The sequence below is a fragment of the Actinia tenebrosa genome, unplaced genomic scaffold (genome assembly GCF_029948245.1).
Source record: "Actinia tenebrosa isolate PJP-AT-01 unplaced genomic scaffold, QUT_ActTen_1.0 PGA_scaffold9__36_contigs__length_13948895, whole genome shotgun sequence".
Classification (NCBI taxonomy): domain Eukaryota; kingdom Metazoa; phylum Cnidaria; class Anthozoa; order Actiniaria; family Actiniidae; genus Actinia; species Actinia tenebrosa.
In genome coordinates, this window is record NW_028292586.1 from 6,053,531 (window position 1) to 6,074,214 (window position 20,684).

General features: G+C 39.2%; 1 protein-coding gene and 1 long non-coding RNA gene across 2 annotated transcripts; both read left to right on the forward strand.

The window, feature by feature from the left end:
• Window positions 1-714: 714 nt before the first annotated feature.
• On the forward strand, window positions 715-16,262 carry LOC116303194 (contactin-2). The gene is made up of 18 exons (XM_089024796.1): window positions 715-1,125; window positions 1,928-2,209; window positions 2,569-2,889; window positions 3,836-4,117; window positions 4,446-4,733; window positions 5,353-5,619; window positions 6,093-6,371; window positions 6,861-7,127; window positions 7,660-7,929; window positions 8,801-9,088; window positions 9,400-9,696; window positions 9,881-9,951; window positions 10,503-10,734; window positions 11,359-11,649; window positions 12,154-12,420; window positions 12,553-12,771; window positions 13,331-13,394; window positions 15,132-16,262. Exons 1-18 carry the CDS (start codon window positions 1,041-1,043, stop codon window positions 16,087-16,089), a joined length of 5,028 nt encoding a protein of 1,675 aa, XP_088880922.1. The 5' UTR covers window positions 715-1,040; the 3' UTR covers window positions 16,090-16,262.
• Window positions 16,263-17,109: 847 nt separating this feature from the next.
• Window positions 17,110-20,311, forward strand: LOC148904598 (uncharacterized). Its single transcript, XR_016118826.1, has 5 exons — window positions 17,110-17,772; window positions 18,075-18,226; window positions 19,220-19,317; window positions 19,427-19,584; window positions 20,137-20,311. It is a non-coding gene; the product is annotated as an uncharacterized LOC148904598 (long non-coding RNA).
• Window positions 20,312-20,684: the final 373 nt, after the last annotated feature.

Here is a 20,684-nt window from a genome sequence, read left to right on the forward strand (position 1 = left end):
CAAACTTTGGGGAACCTCATAATTCGGTTTATGGGTAGTTTCCCCCGGGGGGGGGGGGGGGGGGGGGGGTACTCCCATATATGGACTATACCGGGATGATCTGCTGAACAGGGCATGGTTTTTCGAGCTTCTTGTCATAAACAGGGTATGCAATTTCACTCAAGTTCCAAGTTCTTCCTGAGTTTCCTGTCATATTCAGGGTTTCTACTTTCGTATTGACCGAAACTGGTTATTATGGTCGTAAAAAAGCGACACTCGAGATGACACGATAACTGAAACGGGAACTCAGTGCAATTAATTATATCTTTTATCATAAACAGGGTCTACAAATTTGAGGTTTTTTTTGTCATAAACAGGGTACCCCTTTCAGAATCCCAGCAGAACACCCCTACCAAAATCCTGGCGGAGTACCCTCCCCCCCTCCCCTCCCTCCCCCTCCCCCCCCCCCACCCCCCCCCCCCCCCCCGGGACTACGTCAAATACGCTAGCTCCATCCCTTCTTTCTTCTTGTTTCTTTCAAGTTCCTTTTTCTAAAATTATTTCTTTAACGCATCGAATTTTCATGTAGCGATTTCATCTGAACCTAAAATTTTCTTGTGCGATATTTGTGAGATCAAACATTAGCGTTATAATACGTGTTTTTGCGTGATCGTGATTACTAGAATGCTATACCGCTGTGCATCGTTCTAATTGGCTCAACCGTTGCTAACGAAGAGCGTCGATTGACTGAGAGTGATTGACTCCAACAATGAAACGTTTTGGAATCTTTAACAACTTCAATTTTGTTCAACTCCAGAAACGTCCTTAAAATACGCAAACATTCAAGCGAATTTGAATCTTTAGTCTTTGGGTTTTCAGATTCAATAAGTTTTACATTCCTATAGGCAAAATTTTAAATTATTGATGAGCTCAAACATGCACGTCCATGATTGAAGTCTGATGGAGGATCAAGATTGTAACTTGTAGTTACGACTTGAAGCTGTTTTTGAAAAGCTAAAATATTTAAGCTGGAAATATCTTACAAAGCAACAGCTCCAGCTATGCTATCCTGGAAGCTTTTCGTATCTCTTAACGCGGTTTTTAATCTATATTTGTGGACTATCGTTCCAGTATCTGCAAGCTTGAGTAAGTACAGAAATAATTTGATTGTTTACTGTTATGTCGTCTTTATAATATTAAATTTACTCTAACTTAACCTCGTTGAAAGCTCCCCTATTTAATCAGTATCTAAGTTAATGTATACTTATATTATTTTCCTGGAAAATTACAACTTTAAATGTGCTCTTCAAATGTGTTCTAACACTTCAGAATTTAGGATAAGATGTTTGATTTGGCTATTCGCTACTGTCAACAAAAATGCGCACTGAAAACAACAAAAATGCGCACTGAAAAATTGATATCTTTAGGAAAGGCAGCTTAAGACCAAAATGTTTGCAGCCTCGTATTTTTTAATTTTAAGGAATAAATATTGCATTTAGTATGCTATTAGTAATTATACTGAATGGTTTCAATGTAAATATATTATTTTATTATTGTTTTGGAACAGAAAGAGAAGTTAATTAATTTAAGAAATTGCCCTATTTCACTATGACGTCACTGCTTGTTTATTTTGAAAATTCAACAACATTTGCTCCTAGCGAAACAGTTTAATCTAAAATGGCCTGGTTTTCAGATATAATATGTGTTAATATGTACTAAAAAATATTCTGAGCGTTTGCTGGCTATTCTACTTCTCTTCGTGGATTGATATATGGGTTTTAGAACAATTTTCAGTGAATTTGCTTTGATTTGACCCCATCCGACGACCATGTTCCTTTGCGTTTAAACAATAGATTGTTTTTATGTGACGTCATAGTGAAATAGGACAATTGAGGAGCGCTGTTAATTTGTCAACAAAAATTAATGTTCTTGATGATTTGTGTTTTAGGTTTTGTTACAGAACCTGCTGATCAAGTCATAGCTGTAGGAAGTTCAGTGATTCTTAATTGCGATGCAACCGACAGTAACGGCAGGCCACTTGGCATCAACTGGAAATGGAACAATGATTGGATATTAGACCCTAATAAACCACCCTGGTTACTGCTGAGAAATAACTCACTATACTGTCAGTCTATCACAGCACAAGATGTGGGTCAATTTCTGTGTGCCGCAACTATCACAGGGGCAAGTGAGATAAAATACAGTAGGACGGCCAAAGTTCAACTTGCATGTGAGTGCCACCTCAATAGACTGCTTTACCTTGGGCTGAATGTTCTCCCATTTCAGACCATGTGCCATTATCTTGAGAATAAGATTCTTTGTTTGAGTTGCATTCCTAGTCATTTGTCTTCTTATGCGAAACCGTTAAACAAAGAAAGGATAATAAACAGAATAACACGTGTTACTAGTGTTTTACCATTTCAGACCATGTGTCATTCTCTTGAGAATAAGATTCTTTGTTTGAGTTGTATCCATATATTCATGTGACTTCTCATTTGTAATCATCAAGCACAAAAATAATTCTCTACTCATCCACTGATTCCAATTGAAATTTAGAAGTTTGATTTTTTTTTCTTAATTACTTTCAAGACACTGATGCACAGTTTTCCTCATCACCATCAAACAAAACAAGCAGAGTGGGAGATGCAAGCACCTACTTCACCTGCATTACTGGCTACAGTCTTCCATCTGCGTCTGTCTACTGGGAAAAAGATGGACAAAAAATCACCACAGGAAAAGTTACAAATATGTTGATTGATTCTGCAAAGCAAGGAATCAAGTGGACGTCCTCAAGTCTTTTAATCTACAATATTGATTTATCAAGTGCTGGGTCTTATCGTTGTGTAGCAGTGAATCCCCTGGCACATACAATTGTTAGAAAGAGCGAAGCAGCCCACTTGATTGTTTTGCGTGAGTTACCTGGCTTAGTCATATTAACCATTCAGAGGCTGAATGCAATTGCAGTGCATTGTGGGACTGTATTAGGGTACATATTTCCAAGATCACATCTATTTTGCCCCTAAAACAGTCCTAAACAATACACTGCAATGCCAACTGGACCCGGTTTTTTTCCTCGAACTCAGAAAGGCAAATCATATTTCTTATTTGCTTTGATTTATATACTTAAAATTGTAGAATTTGAGAGAAGCTATTTTTCCTTACTATTTTAGATTCAAACCTTATCCCCTCACTCCTCTATCACTCCACTTCTCTTCTCTCATCCATCCATCCACTTAGCCATCCATATATCCATTATCCCATGTCTCCATCTATCTATCCCATTCGTTTATTTATCCCATCCATTATATCCTATCCATTATTCAAACTAACCTTCAATCCACCTATCAATTTATCCACTGATTTAACTAACCGTCCATCTATCTATTCATTGTTCCATTTTTACACCAGGCTATATCCTTCCGATATGTTATACTTCTCACCATCCATCCATTTATCAACCATCCATCATGTTTTCATTCGTCCATATTACCAATAATCAGCCAATCATTTCTCAATCTCAGTGGCGGATACAGGATTTTAAAAAGGGGGGTGGATAATTTTTAAAAAGTTTTTTTGAGCCTTCTTTTTACAGTACAAAGGTAAAAAATGATTAAATTATAACATACAGTGTACTGCATACTTGTGAATGCAGCTAAATTTTGACTCTTGACATGTTTTGTAATTAGATGCAATCATATTCTTCTATTTTCCTAAAAATATTCACTTTTACTTTAAAAAGGGGGGGGGGGGGTGAAAATCCACCCAATCCACCCCCCCCCCCGTATCTGCCCCTGAATCTTCAGTTATCAAGAAATGACCAAACATTGAATTATATATTTTATTTTTGTATAAACAGCAAAGATTGATAAACCACATTTCCAAGTTCATCCAACTAATCTTGTTGCTGGTGAAGGAAGACCAGCAATTCTCCAGTGTCTAATCCTTGGTGTACCCAAACCCCAAGTGACGTGGAAATTCAATGGAAAACAGATTACTGATTCCCTCACAAGACAGATGTTGAGCAATGGGTCATTGTATTTCAGTGCAGTCAATAGAACATTTACAGGAACGTATGCATGTAAAGGTTTCAATTCTGTTGGTTTTGTGGAGAGCTCACCAATATTGTTTAGTGTGGCTTGTAAGTAATTATTTAGTTTTGAATTAATTGATTTCCATCCACCCATCCATTCACCCATCCATTCACCCATCCATCCACCCATTCGTCCACCCATCCATCCATGCATCCTATCCACCCCATCCACCCATCCATCCATCTATCCCATCCATCCATCCATCCATCCATCCATCCATCCATCCATCTGTTCGTCCATCCCATCCATCCATCCATCCATCCATCGACCCATTCATCCACCCATTCACCCATTCATCTGTCCACCCTCACATCTGTTCATCCCCATCAGTTCAAACCTGTTGAAATCTAGCTAAGATTTTTTTTCCTTTTTCAGTTTTCGATTTTCAATTTGTTGAGCATCCCACAAGCCAGAACGTTACCATGGGAACCCAAGCAACACTTCATTGCAAGCCACCAAACAGCTACCCAGTCAATATTCAAATCAACTGGTTTAAGAATTACCAGCAAATCCAGGCAGAACCAGGCATCAGTATAACGAGCTCTGGGTCTCTAGTTTTTAGTGCCATCAAGAAATCAGACGAAGGAGAATATTTTTGTAATGGTGTTAATCCTGATCTACGGGAGTCACGTTCATCAAACATCGCTCTCATTACAGTATGGGGTGAGTATATCAATGAATATAGAGTTCGCGCGCTGTGATTGGTCGAGCGACCAGTGATTATGAGACTATAATCACTGCCCGAGTGGTGATTATGAGTTTTCCCAAAGTTGACCAATGCGGAAGTAAAACTAAAGCGTTTTTTAAATCCTTAATTTCCTTCTCTCTGATATTTCAATCTCAAATTATACTAAAATAATTATTCTCATAAGGCTCAGTGAATGTGGTGAATGTTTACTTCGCCTTCGGTGAATAATCGTTAAGTAAAGTGTATGAGTCTAGTCATCCAGTTAGATTTGGACGTTGCGTCGCCAAAGTTACGGTACGGAACTATTCTTAAAATAGTAGAAAGAAAGAAGGAAAGAAAGAAAGACAGAAAAGATGTAAAGAAAAAAAAGTAACGAAAAAAGAAAGAAAGAAAGAATGGGAAGGAGGGAGCCAGGATACGGAGAGAAAGAGAGGAAAAAGGAAAGAAAGAAAAGAGTTTTTCCCCCTTTTTTTGATTGTTTGTCCCAGTGGTGAGAACAAAAATTTTTTTTCAAAAATAAAGATAAAAAGATGAATCAAATTTGATAATCTTTTTTTCATTAAAAGTAGGGTATTTTTTATGCGTTTTTTGCAGTCCCTCCAACATTTCTCGTCCGTCCACAAGATACCGCTGTCATTCAGTACCAGCCCCTCCATCTACTCTGCAAGTCCACAGGGTTCCCAGCACCATCTTTAACATGGCTCAAAGATAACAGTTCTCATAATACTGGTCACGTGAATATCCTAGCCAATGGTAGCTTGAGTATTATCCGCACGACCGTAAAGGATGCTGGAGAGTACTCTTGTGTGGCTAGTAATGTCGCCGGAAGTGCTGTTATGAAAGTCAACGTGGTGATCTATGGTAAGATTAACAAAAAGATCAGAATTTATGATTATTACAGTCACGGCACTGTCACTATGGCAATAGGGCGGTTTTCGTACGAGAGGGAAACGATACGATGAATTTGTAGCCGTATCCGTAACTACGCGGCTTTGTAAGTGGACGAATTACTGGGAGACAATAGAAAGCCATTTCAATGTTACGGCATGTCGTGCCGTGTACGTGCTGTAAGTCAGTACCGCACGTTTCACACTCATACGATAACCATTCTTATGGGGAGCAATTTCAATGTTACGGCATGTCGTACCGTGTACATGCTTTAAGTCAGTACCATAAGTTCCCCATTCATACGATAACCATTCTTATGGGAAGCCATTTCAATGTTACGGCATGTCGCACCGTGTACATGCTGTAAGTCAGTACCGTAAGTTCCCCACTCATACGATAACCATTATAATGGACACATTACTAACAACCGAACTGTTTCTTTTCAGTTCCCCCATCAGTTACAGCCTATCCTTCAGATGCCACTTGTGTCCTTGGACAGCCAATCACGTTCAAGTGTAATTTTACTGGCATACCCTCACCACGTGTAGATTGGTACCACGATAATGGCACGACAATCCGTCCCGTCCCCTCCACCCCTAAGTACAGCAGAGTCGGGTACACTTTGACTGTGACTTCAGTCAGTGTTGCGGATGAAGGGAGGTTTGTTTGTAAAGGGATCAATGTGGCTGGGGTTGTCAATGCTTCTGCTCACCTTAACGTTCAAGGTAAGAAAAAATGGCAATAAAGCTAGTCATTGCTTTGCATTGCAGACCTTGTGTCATTCTCCTGAGAAGTATTCCTTTATTTACCGTACTCATGGAATCTAGAGGTAGTTTGTATGAGTAAAAGTGGCCCAAATCTGATACCAGTATTTAACACTGACATTATCAAATCAGAGCCATTCAATAGACCTACTCGTGGTACAATGTTTTCCCATTTCAGACCACATATTATTCCCACGAGTATCGTTTCTTTGTTTAACGGTTACACATGAAAATACAAAAATGGATACAACTCAAACAAAGAATTTTATTCTCAAGAGAATTGCGCGTGGTCTGAAATGAGAAAGCATTGCAGCACGACGAATCAGGTGTATCAACGAAACATCTCCAGTAGACTCAACTGGTCTGCTCATATCCAGGCTTACAGCTGACGTCACACTTCCAGTCAAACGAAAAACCACGTGTCTCTGATTAGTTTGTTTTTTATTCCAGTTCCAGTCTCCCTTGACGCCGGCCCCGTGAATATCACCGTGAACCAGTCCTCCTCAGCCTCGTTCCAGTGCATAGCGTCAGGTGACCCCAAACCAAATATCACATGGTACAAAGAAGGAACCCTGGTACAGAGTAATGGACATTTCATTATTACAGGAGACACCCTCTCCATCCCCAATACGAATCCTAGTGATGCAGGTCAATATCAGTGTCACGTGACTAATGGGCTCGCTACGCATGTCGGGAAGGCTCACCTCGTTGTTCAAGGTTGGTATTTGTTTGTTGTTTACAAAGGAAAGACCGGTAAAACAAGTTGTTATATGAAATAGAAAATGAAAATTATTTTTTCAGTGTGTGTGACGTCATAACCGGCATTTTGGTTGACTTGAACAAAAGATTTAGTCTTGGTGTCGTTTGTCATGTCAACCAACATGGCGGCCACGTCTTTAGAGTCCTTCGCAGTTTCGGTCCCAGATCCTCACGGGTCCTCTCCACTAACGCCGTTGAGGATCTGGGACCGAAACTAATGACGGCTGCGGAGGAGAATACCACGTCTTTTGTCCTTTTATTTTCATGAGCAGGGATACATGCCACCAGAAAGGCATATAAAAAGCTTTATATTTTCATAGCGGTTTTCATAAGAGTCAAGTCACACTGCAAGCTGTTTTATACTGACTTTTATATACAGGAATTATAGAAAAACGTTTCCGTCATAAATGTCAAAACTTTAATGTAAAGCAATAGACATGACTAGCTTGTAACCAATAAGGACACATCGTTTCGTATTACATTTTTGCAGTGAGTCCAGCCATTACCTCTTTCAATGTTCCAATCTTCGCACGACTTGGTGGTAACACTTCAATGACCTGTCAATCATCCGGCATACCAAACCCACGAGTCACGTGGTACAGAGATGATAGCGTCATCTTACCTGGGTCACGTGTCTTCCTGTCAGTTGATGGCTCGCTGAGGATTGTGGGAATGGATGCTTCTGATGGCGGGATTTATACCTGTGTGGCGAGTAATGCTGCAGGAAGGACGTCAAGGAAGGGGAACCTAACTGTTCAAGGTAAAATATTTGAATTTGTTTGTTAAAATAACCTTAGTTATTGGGAAATCGAGGATGGTGTAACGATTGATAGTCCACTCTCCTCTCACCTCTGGGGTCTCAGACATTGCTGGAGAGTTTGTTAGGTCTCTCTCTTGATTCGAGGGTTTTTCCCCGGGTTGCCCGGTTTTTCTCTCTCTGCTAAACTTATAACACCAAATTTTACCAATTCGTTCTTGCGAGTTAGCCGTGACTTTGTTTCAGGGGTAATCGCCCCATTTAAGGGAATCCGGACTTATGGTGGATTCCGGATTCCGAGACTCTGGATTACGGATTCCAAGGGTCTGGATTCCGGATTCCAAAACTTTTGTATTGCGGATTCCGGATTCCATATCGTTAATTTGCATCCGATGACAGATATTCTTGGTGGAGATATTACACAGTGCGGGAGGGGCTACATCGGTTCAGTCTAGGTCGATGCGATAGCATTTGAGTGTATACTTTGAATTTCAAAGTAGCGGATTCCGGATTCCAGAGTGCTGGATTCCGGATTCCAAAGCCTAAAATTTCGTGGATTCCGGATTCCCTTACATGGGGCGAGGGGTAAAACTAGAAAGTTTTCTTTTCGTAATGCTTTAACACGTGTCATTCCTTTGAGATTAGGTACATCCATATTTATTTGTTTACTCAAGACCTAACAGAGAACAAAGAAATAATTCTCAAGGGAATGACAGGTGCTCTAAAAAGGGAAAATAGTGGATTAGGTCTTGGGCTTGCATGTGGTAGGGAGAATATTATGCATGTATGTATCATTTATTATTGTCGATCGTTTTGCTTCTTATCAAAATTACCAATTGATATGAATTTTTTATTTTATTCTCGTCAAAATCAGTCCCTCCAAGTCCTCCTGTTAGTCTAACTGCCATACCCTTGTCTTCCACGTCAATCAATTTGTCATGGCAACCAGGGTTTAACGGCCACACGGCCATCACTGGGTACAAGGTAGACCTGAAGAAAGAAGGCCAGTCTTCATTCAGTGAATTAGAAGCAAGTATTGATCGACTGGAGTTGGTTACTAGTTCTCTAGTGCCTTATACTAGGTACACGTTCAGGGTGTTGGCACGAAATGTCATTGGTTTAGGCCAAGCAGCAGAAGTATCTAACAGAACCCTGGAAGATGGTAAATAAATAAAAAAATGAGTTGTAAAAATGATGGATAAATTGACGAACGAAATGACATGCTAGCTTTTAAACAAGGCAACTTGTCTCTGTATGCGGGGTCAAAAAGAAATAAAAACTTGACAAAAAATCGCAGGCGCTCAGCGGTTGTTTGGTCTAGATGTTCAGCGGTCGCTACAAAAACTTTACCAAAACTTGTCAAAGAAAATAACTTTATCACACACATGGGCAAATAAAACTTTTCGAGTACACTTGTCATTGCTCTTAAACGACTCAGTTTGATAATAGATACAATCTTGATTTATTTTATAGCTCCTTCAGTACCAAACGATGTTTTACTAACAACACTAAACGCGACCGCGGTACAAGTTAGGTGGTCAGCGCCTTCTCGCCCTAATGGTGTGATCACGTGGTATGAAATTGAGCACCAGTCCCTACCAAGTGGCTCGGCCTTAAAACAGGAGGTTGATGGTTCAAGTCTCTCATTAGTTCTGTCTGGTTTGCGGCCATTTACAGAGTATTCTGTAAGAGTAAGGTCAGCCACTGGCGCAGTGTCGAGGAAATGGGGGAATTATTCAACATCTGTCGTTAAGAAGACCGCTGAAACAGGTTTGTTTCTATTACTCCCAGGCTTGAAAACTGTGTTTTAACTTGGGTCACTTATTCATTGACTGTATGAATGAATAAATGATTGAATGATTGTTTGAATAAATTGAAAGTGAATGAATGGACGGAATAATGAGTGGTGACTAAATGAATGACATGAATTGAGTGAATTTGTTTGTTTTCCTAGCACCTGATCAACCGCCACGTGACATACGATGTAATTCTCTAAACTCCACTGCAGTGTCTGTCAGCTGGAAGGTAAGAAAGATGCACTGACATGTATGGAGAGAGAAATTAAGATATAGTATAATATACTAGAAAGCGCTGAAATTCAGTCCACACATAGGCAAGAGAAACATCAAGACATTATAAAAGTTGATTTTCATATTAAAGATATTTTGAAAAATTCTAATATTAATAGAAATCCCCCCATAGCCGCCAGAAAAAAAGCTTTTGCTACCTGTGCTGTACTCCACTTATGTCACCGCAGAGGTCGTAATTCAATGAAATTGAAGGTCTTCAGGGCCGTAACCAGAACTTTTACAGGGAGGGTGCACATCGAATAAAATCGGACCATTGATCGTTTCTTTTAAGAAAGCAGAACCAAAAAAAAAAGACAAAAAAAAGTAAGATAACCGAAAGAAAGCAGAACCAAAAAAAAAAAAAAAAAAAAAAGCTGATGGATGAGCGGACCTTAAGCTTTTATGGGGGGAGGTGTACGTGCACCCTGTGATCCCCCCCTAGTTACGGCCCTGGTCTTACTTCTTGTTTAAAACTTCCTCTTAAGAAATTGTTTTTTTTCTTTTCAGTCTGTTCCTTTTGGCTCAGCAAATGGTATCGTCAAAGAGTATCGTATCTCTTACCAGGCCACCGGACCGTACAGGTACTCTAGTATCACCATAGTAACAGTAGATGGAGGGATTAACAATACTTCACTAGGAGGCTTGTTCCCATGGACGAATTATAATATCTCGGTCCAGGCCGTCACGGTCAGTGTTGGACCAGGTAGTGAGTGGAAGACCGTGCGTACTGGTGAAGCAGGTAAGATGCTTTATAAGGAAAATGATTTGTATTTCAACATCTAATGCAACATTCAGAGGCAGTTATTTTGTTGTTTTTTATTCTATTTTTAAAAAACGTTTTTATTTTATATAGTCATACTTTTACTACGACAGTCTATTTCGAGTCGGGAATCAAAAAGAATATCCCTCGTTGCAAAGGCGCGTAAAAAGGGCGGGAAATTGACGCACGAGTTATTAAAATACATCTGGAAACATCTAAGAATTAGTCGACGCTGCAAGATCAGAACCATTTTTTCCCTCCCTAATCTCCCATAATCCCAGAATCTCCCATAACAATTTTTTGGAAATCTATTTTGAAAACGAAAGCATTAAAAAGAGTCATCGGTTTGTTTTCTTCGGACGAAATCAGGGTCGGCCAGTACTAATAATAATAATAAATATGTTCTTATATAGCGCATTAAAAATTCTCAATGCGCTTTACAAATATAACGATGAACTGTTAAGTGATAAAGTAGATTAAAGTTACGAATTGAACAAGTATTCGTTGCTTGCTCGTGATTTTTTCAAACATAACCTTTCAACCGAAGTCCAATGTACAAAAGTGACGTTTTATACTTATTTCATCAAACCAAATCCAATTCAGCTCCATCCGGCGCACCAGCCATCAACGTGACATTCTCAAACGAGACGACCATCTACCTCCACTTGATAACACCCCTTCCACACATGCGCAATGGTCTTATAACTGGCTACGTGATTTATTACAAAAAATCCGCCTCCTCTGGACCGTTCTTTGAAGTGTCTACGTCATCTGCCACGGTATTGGTCAGTAACTTGACTGTATTCACGGTTTATCACGTAAAGGCTGCGGCAGCTACGAAGGCTGGTACAGGAATCCCAAGCGATGTTATTACTGTTAAAACTGATGAAGGAGGTATGTATGACAATCATTTATATAAATTAATCGTATACGGAATTCATTGAGTAATAATTAATGGAGCCTTCTCAAAAAGGACTTGTATGCAAGGCTAACGAGAAAATACGAAAGAAATCACAGTTTTTATTAAAAAGAGAGATAAGAACTAATATGTATAGATATTTTTTACATCATACTTTTTCTCGATGGAAACTGTGGCATTTCTTTTGTATTGCCGTAATAGAGGCTTTGCACCATCACGTGATGGCAGCCATGACAGGAGGCAGGAACAATTGAATCTGGTCTAATCTAATTTACATGAGAAAGAAATCCGTTTCGCAAGGGAGAACGACTCTATTGTTATGCCTCCTGTCATGGCTGCCATCACGTGATGGTGCAAAGCCTCTATAGCCTCGCATTCAAGACAATTTTGAGAATGGTCCATTAGTTTTGACGTAGTGTTTAAATTAATAGTGTTTTATTTAGTAAAGTTGATCATTTTCTGTTTTTTTTCTTCTCTAGTTCCAAACTCTGTGGAAGATATCACTATACTTCAAGCTACTCATGACGCAATAAAAGTCACGTGGGAGCCGCCTAAACCGGAAACAGGAAACATTCTTTTTTACACTGTGTATTTGAACACAACGAGTACCCTGAGCACTAGGACAACAAGCAAACCACCAATCACATTGGAGAATCTGTCTCATAATACTACATACTATATATGGGTAATAGCGAGAACAAAGAAGGGTGATGGACCAATAGGAAAGATATTAAGAGTCCAAACACGTGAGTATGTCAGAGGCCAAGGTCACGCCCTATGAATGAACCAATCACAGAACGAGAAATCAACGCTTGTCCAATCATAATTACCACTGGTTTTAGTCAGATTAAAATCAAATCATTTTCATTTGTTCGCAGGAAATCTTCCCCCACATACCACAGGAAGCCCAACCAATTCGTCGCTGGCCAATAAAACTGAGCCCACGGGAGTAAAGTCATCTGAGCAGCGGGGCGACTCTTTTTTATCCTTGAGTCAAAGGGACTTCATCATCGTTGTAGCCTGCGCAAGTGTAGTGTTGCTCATATTAATTATCGTTATCCTTGGTTTGGTTTGCGTTCGTTCAAGGGATAAACACGGTAAGGGCAATGTTTTCTTTGAGTAGAGTTTGTTAGGCTACTCCTTTGATTTGAGGGTTTTTCTCCAGGATATGTGAATTTTCCTTTCACCGCAAAACCTATATATGACGCTAAATTGCAATTCGATCTGCGAGCTGTGCATTGACTTCTTTTTAGAATTTTAAGTCTTCAAGGTTTTTGAGAAATGAAGTTTAAGCTAGAGCTGTTTTATGTCTGTGTGACGCTTGGCTTTCGTGCATCAGGTATCTGTGAAAAAGACACAAAACTTTGAAATTATGTTTATGAAGGAATACTTTGAAGTTTCTTTTAGTTCGGGATCTCCTTTAACTCTGTGGTTTCCAAAGGAATTCTTACGTACTTTCCCAAAAAAAATTTCGTTTATATTTGCGCCTGCGATATTCTGATTAATGCGGAAAATTAAAATAACTCATGCGTCTTACTTATTACAAGTTCTCTGTGTCGTGCATGTAATCGTGAAATGTCTATTTTCGTTCGACGGGTAGTCATGTCACTAAATCCTTCATTAATATTTTCTATCATTTTTCTTTCATATTCTCAGGGTTTACTGACTCGGCAAAAACACGTAAAGTAGGTCGAGGTATCGATGTACACGAGTTACGAGGGTAAGTTTTTTAGGCTCCCGAGGCCTCCTTTCATCATTTGTGTACCTTTTTGATATCTTTATTCGTATGTTTGAGATTTTCAAACTAAGAAGTGTTCGTTGTTATCTAACGTCAACCAAATCCCTTCTATATACTTTAATGCTGCGATAGTCACGGCTGTGGTTCTGTGGTCACATGCGAAACAAGTAAGCGACGAATTACGATGCCCATCGCTGTTGTTGTTACTGCCCTAGTTAGCGTTTAATGATGTTGTTTGTACTTTCGCTGTTATTATTGTTGTCGTCGTCGTTTTTGGTGTTGTTGTTGTTGTTGTTGCGGCGGAGCTGCTTAGTGGACCGCTGTTGTTGCTGCTGCAGTTATACTCTTGCTGTTTAGTTTATAGTTAAGCTGTAATGTGCTTACTGTCGTTGGTTGTTGTTGTTTGTGGTTGTTTGGTGGTTGTTTGTTTTTGTTGTTGTCATAGAGTGATCGTAGTATAGCCTCCTCCTCAGGCGTCCCTTTGCTCTTTTCTCTCTTTTCCTATACTGGGCTTCCTGTGTTGGCTGAGAGTTGACCACTCGCCTTAGGCTCTGGCTAAACGAGGAAACAAGTTTCCAGAAACACCGCGCGCATGTTCCCCGATGATTCCAAGTTTAGACACGTGCGAAACATTGCTACGTGCAACAAATTTTGCTTCCAAGACGCAAAAATGTTTCTGCTGTGCGGCAGAAACATTTCATGCTTCCAAGACGCATGGAAACAATGTTTCCTAAGGTTTCCTCGTTTAGCCACGAAAGTCAACATTCTAAAAGATCGTTACTTAGCAACGCTAGCTCTATTTTGAAAGTGCGCATGCGCTAACCGATATTGAGTAAACATGTTTCCCGATGTTCCCTGACAGCTTTGTCACCTTTGGAAACATTTAAGGAAACATGTTTCCTCGTTTAGCCAGGGCCTAAGTCTTCATCGTTTTCACCACAGGATACCCATCCCTCTCGAACAGCAACAAAATTCATGTCACAAATTAACAAACTCATTCATAACCTGCCATAAAATATATATATTTCCTATATTATTTAACCAAGGGACAGCCAGGTGCGAGCCACTAGTTATAACACACTGGTTGGCTCACCCAAGACACAACAGTTTGATTAAAAATAATGAAGGTAAACTAACATAAACCGATAAAAAATATCAAATAATATTAAATATCTATAAAACTATAATTCAATATAACTATAATAATAATAATGGTAACTGTAATACGAGTAATTGTATAATGTTTATTGTAATTAATTCATAAATGTGAATTCGTTTCCTCTGGCACGTTGGTTTTTGGAATACGTATTCAAAAATAACGCTAGACACAAATTACACAAATTATAATAAAATAAAAAAATAAAAATACAACTAAGATTAATACTCTTTTATAAGGTTGTCGTCGTGCCCTTAATAGCTAGCCAGGCCAACTGTTGCATCAGAGTGGAGTCTAAGCCCAAATCCATAATTTAATAAAAGCTAATGAATACTAATAATGAGCCTGCGTTTCAGTAAAAAGCGGTATTTTTCTGACTCCCTCCATACGAAGATCCTTCATATTTTTATTTACGCTGGGGTGAAAAGGAAACGTATAATTTTGATATTATGAAATTGGTAGTGACCTTGCTGGAAGACCTGGACGGATTTTTCAATATCGTGGTGGAATTTATTGTTGAATTTTTTTACCTGAGCTTGAAAATCTTATTCACTATTTGATAGGGTTTCACCAGACAGGAGACCAGTCCTCGACGTCCAAGAAGAGACGAGCTCTTTTAATGACTTCTCTGACTGGAACAGCTCGTTCACTGGGGTCAATTCTGAACAAATCGAAGATCCAGTCCCTGTCAAGAATTCTCCTATCCTAGAGTTTCCGGTAGAGACTGAAACCAAGCCAGTAGATGAACCAGTCACCAGTTCTCCTCCTCCTCAGCAAGCAGAACCTGATTCTTTGGCAAACCCTGTAATTCCCTATTACGAAAAATTCAGGAATTCTCCTGTATCTAGGATTCGGAACAAGAAGCCTTCGTTAGGTTCAAACGCCAGTTCTTATGATCAACCTTACTCAAGTGTCGATGAGCTGGGAACTGGGTTTTCAAGTTTCACACCCCCTCCCCCACCGGACTTCAGAAACGATGAACCTCACCGTGATGACAGTCCTCCCCCAGCGGACCCCCCTCGGGAATTCTCAAATGACTTATATACCACTGTACACGATCAGCCAGAACAGCAACCTACTACTAGCGCTGATTTTTTTGAACCAGGCTATGCAGAACCGGAAGTTAGAGTCCGTAACAAACCGGATACGGAAGTCAAAGGCAATGAAAAATCGCAACCGGAAGACGACGGTTATGCAGAGCCGGAAGGGGTTTCTCTGCCACCATCATATTTTCCATCAGACTACGTTGGTGTTGAGAACGATGGATATGATACCGACGAAGAGCTTGATAAATATCTGGGTGAACAAGAAGAAAAGACAAAGAAGCACGACCAAAAGACCACAAATACACCTCATTCGCCTTCGGTGAGCCCGCTATCTCATGGCTCAGCGGAAGCTGACAAACCGGAAGTCATGTATGCCAAACCTGATTTGTCAAAGAAGAAAAATAGAAAAAGCCCTGGAAACGAGTCCAGAGATTACGACGCTGTTGTAGTATATGATGAAAGAACCAATCTTTAGACAGTGAAGCAATCTGTAAATAATACATAGTAAAATGTGTTTTTAATGCCCTTTTAATGCTATTTTTACTTTTATGCATCTATTCTAGCATGAGATATTATATTTTATATATTTTTGATAATAAAAACGTTTAAAAATGCTCGAGGCATTGTTGATGTTATGTGATTATCAAATCAATTGCGTTGTCTTTTTATTTATTGTGTTAGTAACAGCACTGCTGAAAAATAGCATACTCTCTTTGATAGCACATGACAGGCAGTGTTTGCATGTCATTGTAGACTGGTAATGAGATTCATGGGATATCAAGCAATAGAATACCCTCTGGTTAATAGCACTTGACGGGCAGTTCATTTAGGTCTGCCTTGAAAAAAATCGTGTTGCATTCTTTCTATTTTTCAAATTTAATACCCGGCCGACAAAAATACATAACCTCAGATCTTTCTAATCAGTTATTTCTATTTCTATTGCAGTATTCTTTATACCTTTTAAAAACTGACTGGTTGAAACCAAAAAAATATGGTTATAACCCAATAAAACGTCATGACAACCAATTTTTTAGAGCCGAAGTAAATTACTATCTAGCTCAGCTGCCACCAAATGCAGTATCATTATATTATTATGTCGCTACAACGTCTAATTTCAATTTATTTTATTAACTAATATTTACACCACTATGTTGTAATTTAGCTTTCCTGGTTATTTCATTAAAGCTATGAGATTATTGGAAATTAGCTCTGGAAAATAACTGATGTATAATAAGTGCACGTTTCGTTCGTTCCATTTTCGTTTGAATTTTTAAGAAGTAAAATTGAAAAACGAGACCCTCTTCCTAAATTCACGAGATCAGATTTCATTTACAAATTTACAGTGCAAGATTTTACTGTTTTACACTTCTTTTTTCGTCGGTTTTTGTATATAGTACATGAAACTTGCCAATAAAAAAACCCGGAGAAACAGCAAACTTTTGTACCATGAATTTTTGTTTGATTACGATACTATATCTTATCTCGTCATCGAAGTTGAAAATATCAAAAACGAATAAAGAAAGACCAAAGACTATGTGAAACAGAAAACTCCTGTTTCGTAAAATGGCTTGATTTACACGATATCTGATCTCGTGAATTTGGGAAAAAGCATTTTGGTTAATCAGTAAGCGATACCAATTGTTTGTTACTAGTATTACCTGGCAAAGTTGATTGTTTATGATAACCAATATTATTTTGTTTACTGGTCATTATAAGCAATATTCTTTGATTGTTATAACCCAAAACTAATTGTTTATATTTAGATCTTATTAACCGAGCGGGAGGTCTGTACGGGATAATCTTGACCGAGGTCTGTACCCGACCGAGGTCAAGATTATCCCGTACAGACCGACCAAGCTCGGTTGATAAGAGTTTTATTATTCATTGAAAAGGACAAAATGTTTTCGGCGTAAGATTAATATGCGATCGGACCGGTTAATACCGGAGAATCTAGACCAATCCGCGATGCGATCTATCCAATCAGATTACTCGATTTGCTAGTGTCCAGGCTCTAAGATTCACGGTCATATAATAACCATTATTATCACGGTTGTATCACGGTTGTATCACATTTGATTATTTTTTTCCGGTCAGGTATCCTGAATATCCGTATATTTCGCAAGACCTCGGGCACAGTTTTTCCCTATCCGGACCTCCGGTAAAAAATATATATTTATTTATTTCAACTATTAAAAAAGACTCACGTTCTCACAGTTGTATCAATTTTACCAAGTTTTTTTTCGACCAGGCAGTTATAAAATTGTAGTTCTTTCTGGAAACTGAAAACATTGTGTTGTGCACGTTTTTTTTTTTTTTAATATGACAAAAACTTTTTAATTTCGTTTTTTGTTGGCATCATTTTTCATAATTCTGAAAAAATGATTATCACTTCATTGTGAATTTAGATAGGTGTGAATAGAAGGGTCTAAGGGTCGTTTGCACTCATTAACGACATTTCAGCTTGTTTCGTGAAAAAATTGACCAGTCCCTAAGAGCACATAAAAGAAGCATATCTCTCCACCTGAATCACTCGCTATCAAGTGTTCAACAAGATAGAAGCAAGCCTGAAAAAGCTATCCTTGGAAGAATAACAAGAACAAGTGCAAGCAAGGGTAAGTAGCAGAGACTCGTTAAACTAAGCAATTCTATCCCAGTTGACAAAACTTTAAACCGTAGTTTTTCAGTTTTTCTTTATTATATTCAAATGAAGTTTCAACAAAGCTAATAAAGAAATTGTTTTAGATTCTTTTATCTAGTTACTACTACATAATATAAATAAGCCTCAGCATCATTTCTTTTTAGTCTTATTCACGTTTCACAAAAAAGACAATGGGAAAATAACTTTTCGTTCTGTTGTTCGTGAGTTTTTGTTCCTAATATTGCCCAACTTTCAGGTTAAAGAAAGCTTATTTAAAGGGTTAGTCGATTTAATATTGGGAAGTTGCGTCAGTTCTTGAGCGTAGCGGAACTGATACACGGCGAATACTTCTAAATTTAAACTCTACCCAGGATTTTTCTTTAACATAAAATACCCTCTAAATTATCCTCGTATTGCGGAGAGGAGAGAACCAACAAGCAACTCTACTCACGTTTTATTCACGTACCACACCGAGTCTGGGAATCGAACACGGGTCACAATGGTAAGAGGCAAGCGCTCTCACCGCTACACCTGACCAGGGATTTCTTTAACCAAAAATTACCCTCCAAATACTCCTTGTCTTGCGAGGATAGCACTTAATAGCTTAAGAGAACCGAAGAACCTGGAGAAAAACCCTTTAACACCAACCGTGTTCCAAAGATTAAGGTCATCCCACTATAATCCCTCCCTAAAAATAATCCCATCGAAAACCAGAGACAAATATAAATTCGAGGGCTTCTTTTCAGTTCCCTACGCCATCTTAAAAAGTAACCGTGCCCATGTGCATCGAATTGAAAACGGGCGGTGACCTTGCAATTACAACCCAACCAATCAGAAAAGGATTCGTAGTTATTGGTTCTTCAAGTTCAGAGTATTACGGAGAGAGCATCAGTTTTTACATCAGTTGAGCTTCCATCAGCTAACGTTAACCAACACTGACTTATCTCTCAGTCTGCTTACTTTGTAGGCAAAACCTGACTATGTTGATCTACGCTGTTTTTCTCCTCTCGGCCATTGTGACCAGTGCCGAGGTGGCTGAGATGTCCGACGTGTCCGACGCTGTTGGTAAGAACTACCCTAGTGTTGCCCTGTTTTTTTAACGAAGAAGCCTTTTAGCCAAGGTTTTGTCAGAAAACTGAAAATTGACCACATTTTTGTCGTATCTTTTTTGTAGATGATCAAGGTCAGCAAAACTGTTGGGAGACCGGCTGGGTGAAAATTAGCCATCACACTGTCTGTTTCGAACCGAAAGGCAACCGCTACGGATCGTTTGATAACTATATCCGAGGAGGAGTGGTAACGGCCATTAAACTGGAGTACGTGTCGGGAAAGGTGAGCTGTGTCGGGGGAGTTGAGTACAATAGTCGGTGGGGATGCTATAATTATGCTCCCTTAAAAAGTTATCCCCTCAATGTTGTTGTGGCGGACGATAACAACAACGTTTTGTTTCCTAAGCAGGAATATATCAAGTAAGTCATTTTAAAAATAATAGTGGATGGGGAAAAAAGAAAAAGGAAAGTGGGAAGGAAGGAGGAATGTAATGGGACAAAGGGAGGGGGTAAACGAAAGGATAAAAGGAGAGAAAGAGAAAAGAGGTAAAAAAAAAAAGGGAGAAAGCTGGCAATGTACAGACAGACAGAGAGCCAGACATATACAAAACGCTGAGACAAATAGACAGACAACCAGGAAGACAGATAGCCAACCGGATAGACAGATACTACTGACAGACAGACAGTCAGAAAGCTAGATAGACAGTCACATACAAACACTGAGACAGACAAATAGACAGACAAACAGATTTACAGACAGACTGACAGACAGACAACCAGATAGACAGACAGACAGAAAAACAGACTTCATTTATTTATAGGCATTTATTTATAGGCACAACGCTGGTTTATGGTATTGGTCGCCGTTCGTTAACCCCTTGGATTCCGATGAGTTGATCTTTACAGATCACCGCACACCATTTTACTTCCCCTTACATAAAGAAATGAGGATCTGGTACGGGGAAGATCTGAAGACTGGGCCGAAGGCAATAACGCGGGTAGTGTTTGCGTCAATGTGTACGCTAGATTCAAGCTATAGAATGTCTTGCAAGGTGTCAATTTGCGAACTCAATAAAACCATTTAATAAACTGAACAAAACCTTCAGTGAGTTATTAATAGATCGTCATTTTACCGTGTTTATGACTACTGGCCAGATTTCAATAGCGTTTTCCATAGATGACGTCGCACTTGTGCATCATAGCGGAGCTTCCGCCGGCCCGCGCGAGGGGAGCACCATACTTAAGAAAAAATGGTAAACCATTGAGTTGATTTTTCATGGCTTGGCTGACGTCACTTCCGTCCGTCCGTCCGTCCGTCCGTCCGTGTACACAACACAAGAATCCCGCATGATGTCCAAGCAAAACTACTCACAAATGCGGCTC